A 17,278-nucleotide genomic window follows, 5' to 3' on the forward strand; every position below is an offset into this window, starting at 1 on the left:
TGACTAACTCCTTGTGTTATGGTATAGGTGACTAACTCCATGTGTTATGGTATAGGTGACTAACTCCATGTGTTATGGTAGAGGTGACTAACTCCATGTGTTATGGTATAGGTGACTAACTCCTTGTGTTATGGTATAGGTGACTAACTCCTTGTGTTATGGTATAGGTGACTAACTCCTTGTGTTATGGTAGAGGTGACTAACTCCATGTGTTGTGGTATAGGTGACTAACTCCTTGTGTTATGGTATAGGTGACTAACTCCATGTGTTATGGTATAGGTAACTAACTCCTCGTGTTATGGTATAGGTGACTAACTCCATGTGTTATGGTATAGGTGACTAACTCCTTGTGTTTTGGTATAGGTGACTAACTCCTTGTGTTATGGTATAGGTGACTAACTCCTTGTGTTATGGTATAGGTGACTAACTCCATGTGTTATGGTATAGGTGACTAACTCCTTGTGTTTTGGTATAGGTGACTAACTCCTTGTGTTATGGTATAGGTGACTAACTCCATGTGTTATGGTATAGGTGACTAACTCCATATGTTATGTTATAGGTGACTAACCCCTTGTGTTATGGTATAGGTGACTAACTCCATGTGTTATGGTATAGGTGACTAACTCCTTGTGTTATGGTATAGGTGACTAACTCCTTGTGTTTTGGTATAGGTGACTAACTCCATGTGTTATGGTATAGGTGACTAACTCCTTGTGTTATGGTATAGGTGACTAACTCCTTGTGTTTTGGTATAGGTGACTAACTCCATGTGTTATGGTATAGGTGACTAACTCCTTGTGTTTTGGTATAGGTGACTAACTCCATGTGTTATGGTAGAGGTGACTAACTCCATGTGTTATGGTATAGGTGACTAACTCCTTGTGTTATGTTATAGGTGACTAACTCCTTGTGTTATGGTATAGGTGACTAACTCCATTGTGTTATGGTAGAGGTGACTAACTCCTTGTGTTAGGGTAGAGGTGACTAACTCCTTGTGTTATGGTATAAGTGACTAACTCCATTGTGTTATGGTATAGGTGACTAACTCCTTGTGTTTTGGTATAGGTAACTAACTCCTTGTGTTATGGTATAGGTGACTAACTCCTTGTGTTATGGTATAGGTGACTAACTCCATGTGTTATGGTATAGGTGACTAACTCCTTGTGTTATGGTATAGGTGACTAACTCCATGTGTTATGTTATAGGTGACTAACCCCTTGTGTTATGGTATAGGTGACTAACTCCTTGTGTTTTGGTATAGGTGACTAACCCCTTGTGTTATGGTATAGTTGACTAACTCCATGTGTTATGGTATAGGTGACTAACCCCTTGTGTTATGGTATAGGTGACTAACTCCATGTGTTATGGTATAGGTGACTAACTCCTTGTGTTAGGGTATAGGTGACTAACTCCATGTGTTAGGGTAGAGGTGACTAACTCCATGTGTTATGGTATGGGTGACTAACTCCTTGTGTTATGGTATAGTTGACTAACTCCATGTGTTATGGTATAGGTGACTAACTCCTTGTGTTAGGGTATAGGTGACTAACTCCTTGTGTTAGGGTATAGGTGACTAACTCCATGTGTTATGGTATAGGTGACTAACTCCATGTGTTATGGTATAGGTAACTAACTCCTTGTGTTATGGTAGAGGTGACTAACTCCATGTGTTATGGTATAGGTGACTAACTCCTTGTGTTATGGTATAGGTGACTAACTCCATGTGTTATGGTATAGGTGACTAACTCCTTGTGTTTTGGTATAGGTGACTAACTCCTTGTGTTTTGGTATAGGTGACTAACTCCATGTGTTATGGTAGAGGTGACTAACTCCTTGTGTTTTGGTATAGGTGACTAACTCCTTGTGTTTTGGTATAGGTGACTAACTCCTTGTGTTAGGGTATAGGTGACTAACTCCATGTGTTATGGTATAAGTGACTACCTCCTTGTGTTTTGGTATAGGTGACTAACTCCTTGTGTTTTGGTATAGGTGACTAACTCCTTGTGTTCGGGTATAGGTGACCAACTCCTTGTGTTCGGGTATAGGTGACTAACTCCTTGTGTTATGGTATAGGTGACTAACTCCTTTTGTTTTGGTATAGGTGACTAACTCCTTGTGTTATGGTATAGGTGACTAACTCCTTGTGTTCGGGTATAGGTGACCAACTCCTTGTGTTATGGTATAGGTGACTAACTCCTTTTGTTTTGGTATAGGTGACTAACTCCTTGTGTTATGGTATAGGTGACTAACTCCATGTGTTAGGGTAGAGGTGACTAACTCCTTGTGTTAGGGTATAGGTGACTAACTCCTTGTGTTATGGTATAGGTGACTAACTCCCTAACCGCCTGGTTTCTCTCTATCTCTATCTCTACAGCTATAAGCGTGTGGTGACAAAGCAGCGAGCGGCCGTGGCGGTGGTGGTGTGTTGGACTGTGGCCTTCATCGTGGGCTTGACCCCCATGCTGGGCTGGAACAACCTCTGGAGGTAGATAGCTATGTCTTTTAAAGGAGTTGTGTGTTGTTTGCTAATTGCGATGTGACATTGGCTGTGTCCGAAATGGCTCCCTATTCTCTATATAGTGCACTACTTTAGACCAGAGCCCTATAGAACCCTATTCTCTATATAGTGCACTACTTTAGACCAGAGCCCTATAGAACCCTATTCTCTATATAGTGCACTACTTTAGACCAGAGCCCTATAGAACCCTATTCTTTATATAGTGCACTACTTTAGACCAGAGCCCTATAGAACCCTATTCTCTATATAGTGCACTACTTTAGACCAGAGCCCTATGGAACCCTATTCTCTATATAGTGCACTACTTTAGACCAGAGCCCTATAGAACCCTATTCTCTATATAGTGCACTACTTTAGACCAGAGCCGTATGGAACCCTATTCTCTATATAGTGCACTACTTTAGAACAGAGCCCTATAGAACCCTATTCTCTATATAGTGCACTACTTTAGACCAGAGCCCTATAGAACCCTATTCTCTATATAGTGCACTACTTTTGAACAGGGCCCTATAGAACCCTATTCTCTATATAGTGCACTACTTTAGACCAGGGCCCTATAGAACCCTATTCTCTATATAGTGCACTACTTTAGACCAGAGCCCTATAGAACCCTATTCTCTATTATAGTGCACTACTTTTGAACAGGGCCCTATAGAACCCTATTCTCTATATAGTGCACTACTTTAGACCAGGGCCCTATAGAACCCTATTCTCTATATAGTGCACTACTTTAGACCAGGGCCCTATAGAACCCTATTCTCTATATAGTGCACTACTTTTGAACAGGGCCCCATAGGGCTGCCCGATTCAGGCTCCCCAATTGTCCTTTCAATCATGTATTTATAAATAATCCACCTATTCTAGTTCTGCTGTTGATATTATGTACAGTGAGGGGAAAAAGTATTTGATCCCCTGCTGATTTTGTACGTTTGCCCACTGACAAAGATATTATCAGTCTATAATTTTAATGGTAGGTTTATTTGAACAGTGAGAGACAGAATAACAACAAAAATATCCAGAAAAATGCATGTCAAAAATGTTATAAATTGATTTGCATTTTAATGAGGGAAATAAGTATTTGACCCCTTCTCAATCAAAAAGATTTCTGGCTCCCAGGTGTCTTTCATACAGGTAACGAACGGAGATTAGGAGCACACTCTTAAAGGGAGTGCTCCTAATCTCAGTTTCTTACCTGTATAAAAGATACCTGTCCACAGAAGCAATCAATCAATCAGATTCCAAACTCTCCACCATGGCCAAGACCAAAGAGCTCTCCAAGGATGTCAGGGACAAGATTGTAGACCTACACAAGGCTGGAATGGGCTACAAGACCATCGCCAAGCAGCTTGGTGAGAAGGTGACAACAGTTTCTGTGATTATTCGCAAATGGAAGAAACACAAAAGACCTGTCAATCTCCCTCAGCCTGGGGCTCCATGCAAGATCTCACCTCGTGAAGTTGCAATGATCATGAGAACGGTGAGGAATCAGCCCAGAACTACACAGGAGGATCTTGTCAATGATCTCAAGGCAGCTGGGACCATAGTCATCAAGAAAACAATTGGTAACACACTATGCCGTGAAGGACTGAAATCCTGCAGCGCCCGCAAGGTCCCCCTGCTCAAGAAAGCACATATACATGCCCGTCTGAAGTTTGCCAATGAACATCTGAATGATTCAGAGGACAACTGGGTGAACGTGTTGTGGTCAGATGAGACCAAAATGGAGTTCTTTGGCATCAACCCAACTTGCCGTGTTTGGAGGAGGAGGAATGCTGCCTATGACCCCAAGAAACCATCCCCACCGTCAAACATGGAGGTGGAAACATTATGCTTTGGGGGTGTTTTTCTGCTAAAGGGACAGGACAACTTCACCGCATCAAAGGGACGATGGACGGGGCCATGTACCGTCAAATCTTGGGTGAAAACCTCCTTCCCTCAGCCAGGGTATTGAAAATGGGTCGTGGATGGGTATTCCAGCATGACAATGACCCAAAACACACGGCCAAGGCAACAAAGGAGTGGCTCAAGAAGAAGCACATTAAGGTCCTGGAGTGGCCTAGCCAGTATCCAGACCTTAATCCCATAGAAAATCTGTGGAGGGAGCTGAAGGTTCGAGTTGCCAAACGTCAGCCTCAAAACCTTAATGACTTGAAGAAGATCTGCAAAGAGGAGTGGGACAAAATCCCTCCTGAGATGTGTGCAAACCTGGTGGCCAACTACAAGAAACGTCTGACCTCTGTGATTGCCAACAAGGGTTTTGCCACCAAGTACTAAGTCATGTTTTGCAGAGGGGTCAAATACTTATTTCCCTCATTAAAATGCAAATCAATTCATAACATTTTTGACATGCGTTTTTCTGGATTTTTTTGTTGATATTCTGTCTCTCACTGTTCAAATAAACCTACCATTAAAATTATAGACTGATCATTTCTTTGTCAGTGGGCAAACGTACAAAATCAGCAGGGGATCAAATACTTTTTTCCCTCACTGTATCTATAATCTACTCAATTCAAAGTAAATAACACCTCTCTCTATCTCCCTCTCAATTCAATTCAAGGGCTTTATTGGCATGGGAAACATATGTTAACATTGCCAAAGCAAGTGAAATAGATAATAAATAAAAGTGAAATAAACAATAAAAATGAACAGTAAACATTACATTCAAATGTCATATTATTTATATAATCAGTGTTGTAACGATGTGCAAATAGTGAAAGTACAAAAGGGAAAATAAATAAACATAAATATGGGTTGCATTTACAATGGTGTTTGTTCTTCACTGGTTGCCCTTTTCTTGTGGCAACAGGTCACAAATATTGCTGCTGTGATGGTACACTGTGGTATTTCACCCAGTAGATATGGGAGTTTATCAAAATTGGGTTTGTTTTCGAATTCTTTGTGGATCTGTGCAATCTGAGGGAAATATGTGTCTCTAATATTGTCATACAAGTCTATGCTCACTGAGTCTGTACATAGTCAAAGCTTTCCTTAAGTTTGGGTCAGTCACAGTGGTCAGGTATTCTGCCACTGTGTACTCTCTGTTTAGTGCCAAGTAGCATCCTAGTTTGCTACATATTTTGTTCATTCTTTCCAATGTGTCAAGTAATTATCTTTTTGTTGTCTCATGATTTGGTTGGTTCTAATTATGTTGCTCTCCTGGGGCGCTGTGGGGTCTGGAGCAGCTTGCTTAGGGGACTTTTCTCCAGGTTCATCTCTCTGTAGGTGATTGCTTTGTTATGGAAGGTTTGGGAATCACTTCCTTTTAGGTGGTTGTAGAATTTAACCGCTCTTTTCTGGATTTTGATCATTAGCGGGTATCAGCTAATTCTGCTCTGCATGCATTATTTGGTGTTTTACGTTGTACACAGAGGATAATTTTGCAGAATTCTACATGCAGTCTCAATTTGGTGTTTGTCACATTTTGTGAATTCTTGCTTGATGAGCGGACCCCAGACCTCACAACCATAAAGGGCAATGGGTTCTATAACTGATTCAAGTATTTTTAGCCAGATCCTAATTGGTATGTCGAATTTGATGTTCCTTTTGATGGCATAGAAGGCCCTTCTTGTCTTGTCTCAGCTCGTTCACAGCTTTGTGGAAGTTACCTGTGGCGCTGATGTTTAGGCCAAGGTATGTATAGATTTTTTTGTTTGCTCTAGGGCAACGGTGTCTAGATGGAATTTGTATTTGTGGTCCTGGCGACTGGACCTTTTTTGGAACACCATTATTTTTGTCTTGTTGAGATTTACAGTCAAGGCCCAGGTTTGGCAGAATTTGTGCAGAAGAACTAGGTGCTGCTATAGACCCTCCTTAGTTGGAGACAGAAGCACCAGATCAGAAGCACCAGATTATCAGCAAACAGTAGACATTTGACTTCAGATTCTAGTAGGGTGAGGCCGGGTGCTGCAGACTGTTCTAGTGCCCTCGCCAATTCGTTGATATATATGTTGAAGAGGGTGGGGCTTAAGCTGCATCCCTGTCTCACCCCACGGCCCTGTGGAAAGAAATTTGTGTGTTTTTTGCCCATTTTAACCGCACATTTGTTGTTTGTGTACTTGGATTTTATAGTGTCGTATGTTTTTCCCCAACACCATTTTCCATCAATTTGTATAGCAGACCCTCATGCCAAATTGAGTCCAAGTTTTTTTTTAAATCAACAAAGCATGAGAAGACTTTGCCTTTGTTTTGCTTTGTTTGTTTGTCAATTAAGGTGTGCAGGGTGAATACGTGGTCTGACATACGATAGTTTGGTAAAAAGGCAATTTGACATTTGCTCAGTACATTGTTTTCATTGAGGAAATGTACGAGTCTGCTGTTAACCCCCTCTCTATCCCCCCCTTTCTCTTCCTCCCTACAGGCTACAGCAGAACGGTTCCTTGAACGAGGATCTTATCATCACTTGTCAGTTTGAGAACGTAATCAGCATGGACTATATGGTCTACTTCAACTTCTTCGGCTGGGTACTATAACATCTCTCTTTATGTATTATAACATCTCTCTTTATGTACTATAACATCTCTCTCTATGTAGTATATCAGCTGGGTATTATAACATCTCTCTTTATGTAGTATATCAGCTGGGTATTATAACATCTCTCTTCATGTAGTATATCAGCTGGGTATTATAACATCTCTCTTTATGTAGTATATCAGCTGGGTATTATAACATCTCTCTATATGTAGTATATCAGCTGGGTATTATAACATCTCTCTATATGTAGTATATCAGCTGGGTATTATAACATCTCTCTTTATGTAGTATATCAGCTGGGTATTATAACATCTCTCTTTATGTAGTATATCAGCTGGGTATTTAACATCTCTCTTTATGTAGTATATCAGCTGGGTATTATAACATCTCTCTATGTAGTATATCAGCTGGGTATTATAACATCTCTCTTTATGTAGTATATCAGCTGGGTATTATAACATCTCTCTTTATGTAGTATATCAGCTGGGTATTATAACATCTCTCTTTATGTAGTATATCAGCTGGGTATTATAACATCTCTCTTTATGTAGTATATCAGCTGGGTATTATAACATCTCTCTTTATGTAGTATATCAGCTGGGTGTTATAACATCTCTCTCTATGTAGTATATCAGCTGGGTATTATAACATCTCTCTCTATGTAGTATATCAGCTGGGTATTATAACATCTCTCTTTATGTAGTATATCAGCTGGGTATTATAACATCTCTCTTTATGTAGTATATCAGCTGGGTATTATAACATCTCTCTTTATGTAGTGTATCTTATGTTCATAAGACTTGAGGTCAGGGCGTCTGATGTTGTTTGTTGAATTTAACCATTTCAGGGATACATACATTGTTGTTTAGTAGCTCTGTAGCTCAACTAGTGCATGGGTAAAACATGGTACTGGAGCTAACCTAACCAGGACCGGACTATTTTCCACTACAGGTGCTGCCTCCTTTACTCCTCATGCTGGTCATCTACACAGAGATCTTCTACATGATCCACAAGCAACTCAACAAGAAGGTGAGGTGACCATCACCCCTCCTCCCATCTATGTAGCCTCGCCCCACCTCTGTTTGTGATATCTTGCCAATTCCTTGTCACTCATTGTCATGCCAAGTCATAAGTCTCATAAGTCACACCCGACTACCACATCCCCATATTATTACGTACCCTCTTGCTCTTTTGCACCCCAGCATCTCTACATGCACATCATCATCTGCACATCTATCACTCCAGTATTAATGGTAAATTGTAATGATTTTCACCTCTATGGCCTATTTATTGCCTACCTCCCTACTCTTCTACATTTGCACACACAGTACATAGATTTTTCTATTTTTCTTTTCTTTTGTGTTATTGACTATACGTTTGTTTATGTGTAACTCTGAGTTGTTGTTTTTGTCGAACTTCTTTGCTTTATCTTGGCCAGGTCGCAGTTGTAAATGAGAACTTGTTCTCAACTGGCCTACCTGGTTAAATAAAATAAAAAATAAGGAGTTGGCAAAAACAGAAACAGACTAAAACCTAGGCCACTAGAGGATCTATCTCGGGGAAAATGGATCCCCTATAAAAGCTATATAAATTATTATTTGTTAATTACAATAATACATTTTTAAAGGTAATCTTTATTCTTACAGGCTTGCACCACCAACCACACCGATCCCAACAAGTACTACAACAAGGAACTCAAACTGGCCAAGTCGCTTGCCCTGGTCCTCTTCCTGTTCGCCATCAGCTGGCTTCCCCTCCACATCATCAACTGCATCACGTTGTTCTGTCCGACCTGCGACAAACCCCTGTTCCTGATCTACATCGCTATATTACTCACGCACGGCAACTCAGCCGTCAACCCCATCGTCTACGCCTTCCGCATCAAGAAGTTCCGAGACGCTTTCCTGAAGATCTGGAAGCAGTACTTCTGTTGTAAGGACGTACCCGCCATTTTGAACCAGCCTAGTGAGAAGGATAGGAAAGAGAACCAGAATGGAAACGGGAACGGGAATCCTAATCCGAACAGAGACTCACAGCCAGCTCTATCGCCACCACAAGAAGGGCAGCAGCCTTCACTAGAGCAGATGCAGGAGGCCAAGCCCCAACGGCCACAGTCTCACAATGATGACCCAACACAGCAGGAACCCCCAATGGAGCTCAACAATATCTAACTAACCCCAGAACAAAGGGGAGTTTCTACATTGATGTGTCAGAAACCCTATGAGTTTCTGTCTTGGGAGATGAATAGAGGTTGTTTAACAGGAGTAAGAGGCATCCTCATAGTCATTCTGAATGTATAGCTAGCTACCAATGGAGCAGTGTGACATGGTGAAAGAAAAGTTTAATCAGTTTACTTTTCGTACCTTGCACCTGAAAGTCATTAGATGTGTGTGTACACTTTTTTTGAATGGAGTGTGGCATGATACCTACTGAATGGAAGGATTCAGGAGCAGAGTTTGGCAACTTGCAGGACTTGTAAAGATATCTTACAGACTGTGAAATCACATTTTAACAGCCGGAGGTGTATTTGAGTTTTAGGCGGAGGAAAAAACATTGAAAAGGAGTATTTAGCCCCACGGTGGAGGTGTCATAATACCCATAAAAGCTAGCGGTCAAACAGGTAAATGGTTCCAATCGTTTTTCCACCATTCATTTTTCCCATAGGGGATTTTTAGAAACACTTCCAATAAGGGCTGTGTTTCATGTAGATTTACCCTGGTGTGACGTTTTGATAACCATGTACATCTCTCTAGGACAAGGTGACTTTTATCAATATATTCGCCTCTATTTACTCTCCGATTCGAAAAATGCTAATTAGCATCAAAGTAGAAATCCATGCACGCCATCTCTAGCTGACACCTTTGCTAACAGGTACTGTGTCAATTTAAAACTTGCACAAGACAGTTAACAGAATTGTTCATTTAAAGAAATGTAGCCATTTTATTCATTACTACATTTAGGTAACATGACCCTACTGGTCATTTATGAACATTTGAACATCTTGGCCATGTTCTGTAATAATCTCCACCCGGCACAGCCAGAAGAGGACTGGCCACCCCTCAGAGCCTGGTTCCTCTCTAGGTTACTTCCTAGGTTAATGCCTTTCTAGGGAGTTTTTCCTAGCCACCGTGCTTCTACATCTGCATTGCTTGCTGTTTGGGGTTTTAGGCTGTGTTTCTGTAAAGCACTTTGAGATATCAGCTGATGTAAGAATGGCTTTATAAATACATTTGATTGATTGATTCATAGTTAATCCAGAGATTCTTACCTTTGCCTCGATTCGGCAGTCTCATCCAGATCAACACGGCATTTTTTGTTCTTTATGATAGACACACTAGCAACTAATTAGCATTTCATTTTGGGGCGGTGAAAACAGGCACATATATTGATCAAATTCACTTTGTCCTAGAGAGATTTACATGGTTATCAAAACGTCACGCCAGGGTAAGTCTACACAAAACACAGCCCTTATTTTAAGTGTTTTTAAATCCCCTATGGAAAAAAATGTATGGTGGAAAAACGATTGGAACCATTTCCCTCTTTGACCGTTTGGTTTTATGGGTATTATGACTCATTCTGTGGTACTCTATTAGGGTTTATATGATAAAACCATTGAAAAGGAGTATTAGGGTTTATACGGTAAAGACACTGAAAAGGAGTATTAGGGTTTATACGCTAAAAAAGGGTAATGAAAAATGTGCAATAATGTAAGGGCACTATTCAATCAGATCCGCTTTAGCCTATAGTGGTTGTTATGGAGATGTCGGAGGTGAAACTGCTTTAGAGCTGTCAAGTCCACAAGCTGCTCCTGGCATTATATCTAAACGGACATTGCCATTGGCTGCACGGAATCCTATGTAGCCTTGTTTACAGATTCGAATGTTAGATGTAATCTAGGCTGATAGAAATCCTCATTATTTTGTTTAATGATTTTCAATTTGAGCATCGTCTATATAGCCTAGACTTTCTCGTTCTGAACTTCTTAACGTGAATGGGAGGGGTGTGGCTTTGTGACAATGATCAAGAGCAGTTGCACCGATTTGACGGCTCCAACGTAATTACACCTCAGACACAGCCAAAACATCAGCTATATACGGGGTTTCGGCTATCGCCAGTTAACGCTTGATCTGATTGAATCTAGGCCTAAGTCTCTTTGATAATGAGACATTTTAATAACAAACTAATCTGAAGACACTAAGCTTCAATTTACAGTTAACAGAACAGTGGGTCTTTATAACATTGTGAAATTGGAAAGGAACTGGTAATTGATATGATTCCCATCACAAAATGAAGAAAAACACAACACTGACTGTGAGGTTAATCAATGTCACGTTATCAAATGTTTTACATTATACAATGTACAAAGATGGCTTATAAACCGAAACAAAATAATCTTATTTTTTTTGTAATATATAAAATAAAATAAAATGTTTATTTAACTAGGCAAGTCAAGTTAAGAACAAATTCTTATTTACAATGACGGCCAAACCCAGAAGATGCTGGGCCAATTGTGCGCCGTCCTATGGGACTCCCAATCACAGCCGGATGTGATACAGCCTGGATAAAACAACATGAAAATATGACTTCAAAGGGTTACAGATGTTCCAATTATCAAATGATAAGGTTCATCTTCCTGCTGTTTATTAAACTGTATTGATTTGAGCTGAGAAATGGCTTAATATGAATGTAATGATGTGAATGTGAATTAAATATAGCTACTGTGGCAGCTCGTCAGCTGTGAACACATACTGTATCTTGATTCAGGGTCTTAAGACACAAGAAGCACAGCAGAGGAATGAGTGGAGCTCTGTTCTCTCCTCTCACTCCCCTCTACACCTCTGCTCTCCCCTCCTCCTCTCCCTCCCCTCTACACCGCTGCTCTCCCCTTCCCTCCACCGCTGCTCTCCCCTCCCTCCCCTCTACACCTCTGCTCTCCTTTCCCTCCCCTGTACACTTCTGCTCTCCCCTCTACACCTCTGCTCTCCTCTCTCTCCCCTCTACACCTCTGCTCTCCTCTCCCTCCCCTCTACACCTCTGCTCTCCTCTCCCTCCCATCTACACCGCTGCTCTCCTCTCCCTCCCCTCTACACCTCTGCTCTCCTCTCCCTCCCCTCTACACCTCTGCTCTCCTCTCCCTCCCCTGTACACCTCTGTTCTTCCCTCCCTCCCCTCTACACCTATGCTCTCCTTTCCCTCCCCTGTACACCTCTGCTCTCCCCTCCCTCCCCTCTACACCACTGCTCTCCTCTCCCTCCCCTGTACACCTCTGCTCTCCCCTCCCTCCCCTCTACACCTATGCTCTCCTTTCCCTCCCCTGTACACCTCTGCTCTCCCCTCCCTCCCCTCTACACCACTGCTCTCCTCTCCCTCCCCTGTACACCTCTGCTCTCCCCTCCCTCCCCTCTACACCTCTGCTCTCCTTTCCCTCCCCTGTACACTTCTGCTCTCCCCTCCCTCCCCTCTACACCTCTGCTCTCCTCTCTCTCCCCTCTACACCTCTGCTCTCCTCTCTCTCCCCCCTTCACCGCTGCTCTCCCCTCCCATCTACACCGCTCCTCTCCTCTCCTCCCCTCTACACCGCTGCTCTCCTCTCTCTCCCCTCTACACCTCTGCTCTCCTCTCTCTCCCCCCTACACCGCTGCTCTCCCCTCCCATCTACACCGCTCCTCTCCTCTCCTCCCCTCTACACCTCTGCTCTCCTCTCTCTCCCCTCTACACCTCTGCTCTCCTCTCCCTTCCCCCTACACCGCTGCTCTCCTCTCCACCGCTGCTCTCCTTTCCCTGCCCTCTACACCTCTGCTCTCCCTCCCCTCCGCTGCTCTCCTCTCCCTCCCCTCTACACTGCTGGGAGGACAAACAATAAGAACAAAAAGGTGTCTGCGCTGACACGACGGTTTTGTAACTCCCCTCCCTCCCTCCTTCCTCACTCATCGCTCCCTCCAATACTACATTCCTCCCTCCCTCCGCCCAACAATGCTGATCTGCTACAGAGAGAGAGAGAGAGAGAGAGAGAGAGAGAGAGAGAGAGAGAGAGAGAGAGAGAGAGAGAGAGAGAGAGAGAGAGAGAGAGGCACATGGGAAGGGCTGGGGAGATTTATTCCAACTGAAGGAGCTTTTGAAGAATATTCTCTCTAGCCCTTCCTTTCAGGGCCTGGTATCTGTGTGTGTGATTGGCTGTGGGCTGGGGCTGGGGCTGTGGATGGGGGATGACAGCGTAGAGAAGATGCTCTTAAGAAGCGTTTATCCCTCTTCTGAAACCAGCTGGAGATAAGAGTTGCTTGGCTTTTTGATCCCACTCTCTCTGCTCTCTACAGCTTCTCTGTGTGAATGTCCCAAATGGCTCCCTATCCCCTACGTAGGTCACAAGTAGTGCACTGTATAGAGAATAGGGTGCCATTTGTGACTCAGTCGTACATTAATCGTATTCAAGACTACATGCCACTGAACGGGGCCACTTCTTCGGGCCACAGCCTTAATCAGTGTTTTAATCTGTCTGGACTAACTGACTGACTGGCTGAGGATTCAAAATGAAAATTTCAGATTCAGACTGTATCTATAGAATTACTGTATCTAGCTCAACTGCTTTTTGCTTTGCTTGCATAATGCTCCGCTTGTACGTAGCCTGATTGCCCGGCTGCCTGTTTTTGTGTTGTCATGCCAACTTCTTGTCACTCATCATGGCTTAATGACAGCTACGGATTTGACAAGAGCACAGATCTGGGATCAGGCTAGCTTGGAATGGCATCCTGCACGTCCTTCTTTCTTTGGATTTTTGTTGACATTGTTTGTGTCTCAAATGGCATCCTGTTCACCTATAGAGTACACTACTTTCATCCAGGGCCCTTGGGCCTATGGTAGTGCATAGGGCTTCGGTCAAAACTAGTGCACTATAATCAGGAATAGGGTGCCATTTGTAATGCACACGTCATCTTTGACCACACTCGCTGTTGGTACAGTGTGAGGAGGAGAATGTATTATATTGAAGTTTATCAAGAGTGTAAATATGTTTTTCTTTACCTTTATTTACCTAGGCAACTCAGTAAAGAAGACATTCTTATTTTCAATGATGGAACAGTGGGTTAATTTCCTTCTTCAGGGGCAGAAAGACAGAATTATACCTTGTCAGCTTGGGGGTTTGATCTTGCAATCTTCCGGTTCCTAGTCCAACGCTCTAACCACTAGGCTACCTGCTGGTTACTAGTCCAACACTCTAACCACTAGGCTACCTGCTGGTTACTAGTCCAACACTCTAACCATTAGGCTACCTGCTGGTTCCTAGTCCAACACTCTAACCACTAGGCTACCTGCTGGTTACTAGTCCAACACTCTAACCACTAGGCTACCTGCTGGTTCCTAGTCCAATGCTCTAACCACTAGGCTACCTGCTGGTTCCTAGTCCAATGCTCTAACCACTAGGCTACCTGCTGGTTCCTAGTCCAATGCTCTAACCACTAGGCTACCTGCTGGTTCCTAGTCCAACGCTCTAACCACTAGGCTACGCTGCCACCCCAAATAGCTATTTGACTGATGCCATGCCCAGATTGTGTCTAATGATGCTTTAGGCAATAGGTGTATATATGTAATACTGAGATATTATTTCTACAGAAGTCTTATCATAACCATAATCTCTATCCAATGGATGCATACTGAAATAATCAGGGCTCGTATTTACCACAAAGTGTCTCAGAGTAAGAGCGCTGATCAAGGGTCAGGTCCTTCCTTGTCCATGTCATCTTATTTATAATGATCTGAAAGGCTCAACTGATCCTAGATTAGCACAGCTACACTGAGACTGTGAATGCAGACCCAGTTGTGTTTAAAAATAAAAAAATGTCAAGGGAAAATTGTTTAACTTTAATCCACTACTACCTGTATATTGATGTGATGATGAGATATGTATTTAAATATCACACTTGGAGAATAAAAAAATATAAAAAGAATGACTGAATAAATGTTATTATCATGTTCTTCAACAGTCGTACTACTGTAATGTTACTGGTGCCATGTAGAGATAATGTTGTAATGTTACCAATGCCATGTAGAGATAATGCTGTAATGTTACCAATGCCATGTAGAGATAATGCTGTAATGTTACTGGTGCCATGTAGCGATAATGTTGAAATGTTACCGGTGCCATGTAGCGATAATGCTGAAATGTTACCGGTGCCATGTAGAGATAATGTTGTAATGCTACCGGTGCCATGTAGAGATAATGTTGTAATGTTACCGGTGCCATGTAGAGATAATGCTGTACTGTTACCGGTGCCATGTAGAGATAATGTTGTAATGCTACCGGTGCCATGTAGAGATAATGTTGTAATGTTACCGGTGCCATGTAGAGATAATGTTGTAATGCTACCGGTGCCATGTAGAGATAATGCTGTAATGTTATTGGTACCATGTAGAGATAATGTTGCAATGTTACCCGTGCCATGTAGAGATAATGTTGTAATGTTATTGGTACCATGTAGAGATAATGTTGTAATGTTATTGGTGCCATGTAGAGATAATGCTGTGCATCCTATGAACTAACATGGGCCCTAGATAGGGTTGCAAAGCTAACGGTAATTTATCAAAGTTACGTGAATTTCAGTAATTTTGGTAATTAACAGAAAATATATGGCAATCTATCGTAACTTTGGTAATTTATATTTGAATGACATTGTTAAAAATAATCTGCTTCAAGGGAAAATGGCCTAATTAACGAAAAAAAGCATCTAATCAACAATGGCATTATTTAAAATTAACTCTGCAACTTGTCCAACTATTGATTTTTTCCCCAACTGCCATCAGTTTGATGCTAAAACATTGACAACAAATAGATATTGACATAGTAAAATAAATAAAAGTTTGTAAAAAAAAAAATATTATATATATATATTTAATTCCCGAAACCCTCATATTAAACCCCAATGGTATTCACTTAATTACTGGTTTATATGTAGGATAATGTTAAACAGCTTTGTCATTCAATTGTTTTATTTTTAAATCATATTATTTCATGATTTCATATATTTTACATGTGATCAAGCCAGAGAGCGGGCCAGAGTAAATAACAGACACCTGTGATAATCTGAAGTACCCCCAAAAGGGCAACTAGATGCCTCTTGTAATAGATTACATCAAATGCTTGAAAGATTCTACAATTCTGGTAGTTTACTGATAAACTTTGAAGGTTTCCAGTAATATACCCTTCCTTTGCAACCCTAGCCCTGGGCAAAAGCAGTGTACAAAGGGTGTAATTTGGGACGCAGACATTGAATACGTCCACATCACTACTGTTGCTAGGTGATCACTGATGATCAACAGCTACTTAAAGCTTCCAGAAAGAACAGAGCGATAGTAACAGACACAGTATGTAATGTCATGTAAAATGTAGCATGCCAGCATTCTGTGCATTATATCTCCATAAGCAAGCAAGCATTACTTTGGCAACATTACAGCATGTAGGCCAAGACAACAGTATTGTATGAAGGCATTAGAGATCTGTACATACGAACACAAAAGCATACAGGAAATGTATTTAACCAGTTAAGTGTCAGTGGTTCTTGCTAACTAACGTCACACTTCCATTGGAATGTATTGTGGAACAATACTTACCAATGGCATTCAAAATCAAGCACATGATACTGATGTGAGCATGGTGCAGAGAGCATATCTTATTATTAGTCACAGTGGCGTAGCCAGAAATTCGTAAGTGTGAAAATATGGGTGGGCCAAAAAATACGTTCAAAAAGTGCAGTTTTATAGCTAATCTCATGCTATTCTACACATTTTGCAATGCTGAGAGAAAATGTTGCTTTTTTAAAGCTAATTTCCTGCAATTCTATACATTTTGACAATGGGACAAATGTGCAGTTTTGTTATTGATCTTTCCTCAGTTTTATCCTATCACACCGATTAAACTCTGTAACTGTTTTAAAGTCACCATTACACATGGTGTAATCCCTGAGCGGTTTCCTTCCTCTCCGGCAACTGAGTTCCGAAGGACACCTGCATCTTTGTAGTGACTGGGTGTATTGATACACCATCCAAAGTGTAATTAATAACTTCACCATGCTTAAAGGGATATTTTCAGTGTTTTTTTTTACCCATTTACCAATAGGTGCACTTCTTTACGAGTCATTCGAAAACCTCCCTGGTCTATGTTGATGAATCTGTGTTTGAAATTCACTGCTCAACTGAGGGCCCTTAAAGATAATTGTATTTGTGCGGTACAGAGATGAGGTAGGCATTCAAAAATCCTTTTAAACACTATTATTGCACACAGAGTACTTGCAATTTATGATG

At 41.6% G+C, this 17,278-nt stretch overlaps 1 protein-coding gene across 1 annotated transcript in view; it reads left to right on the plus strand.

The window, feature by feature from the left end:
• The window catches only part of LOC139543062 (adenosine receptor A1-like), a 23,542-nt gene extending 7,024 nt beyond the window's left edge, over window positions 1-16,518 (plus strand). Inside the window, exons 2-5 of the mRNA XM_071349190.1 lie at window positions 2,375-2,485; window positions 6,876-6,978; window positions 7,940-8,017; window positions 8,635-16,518. Of these exons, the coding sequence (XP_071205291.1) occupies window positions 2,375-2,485; window positions 6,876-6,978; window positions 7,940-8,017; window positions 8,635-9,159 (817 nt within the window). The 3' untranslated portion in view covers window positions 9,160-16,518. The remainder of the gene's footprint in view (window positions 1-2,374; window positions 2,486-6,875; window positions 6,979-7,939; window positions 8,018-8,634) is intronic.
• Window positions 16,519-17,278: the final 760 nt, after the last annotated feature.

The sequence above is a fragment of the Salvelinus alpinus genome, chromosome 17, assembly GCF_045679555.1.
Source record: "Salvelinus alpinus chromosome 17, SLU_Salpinus.1, whole genome shotgun sequence".
Classification (NCBI taxonomy): domain Eukaryota; kingdom Metazoa; phylum Chordata; class Actinopteri; order Salmoniformes; family Salmonidae; genus Salvelinus; species Salvelinus alpinus.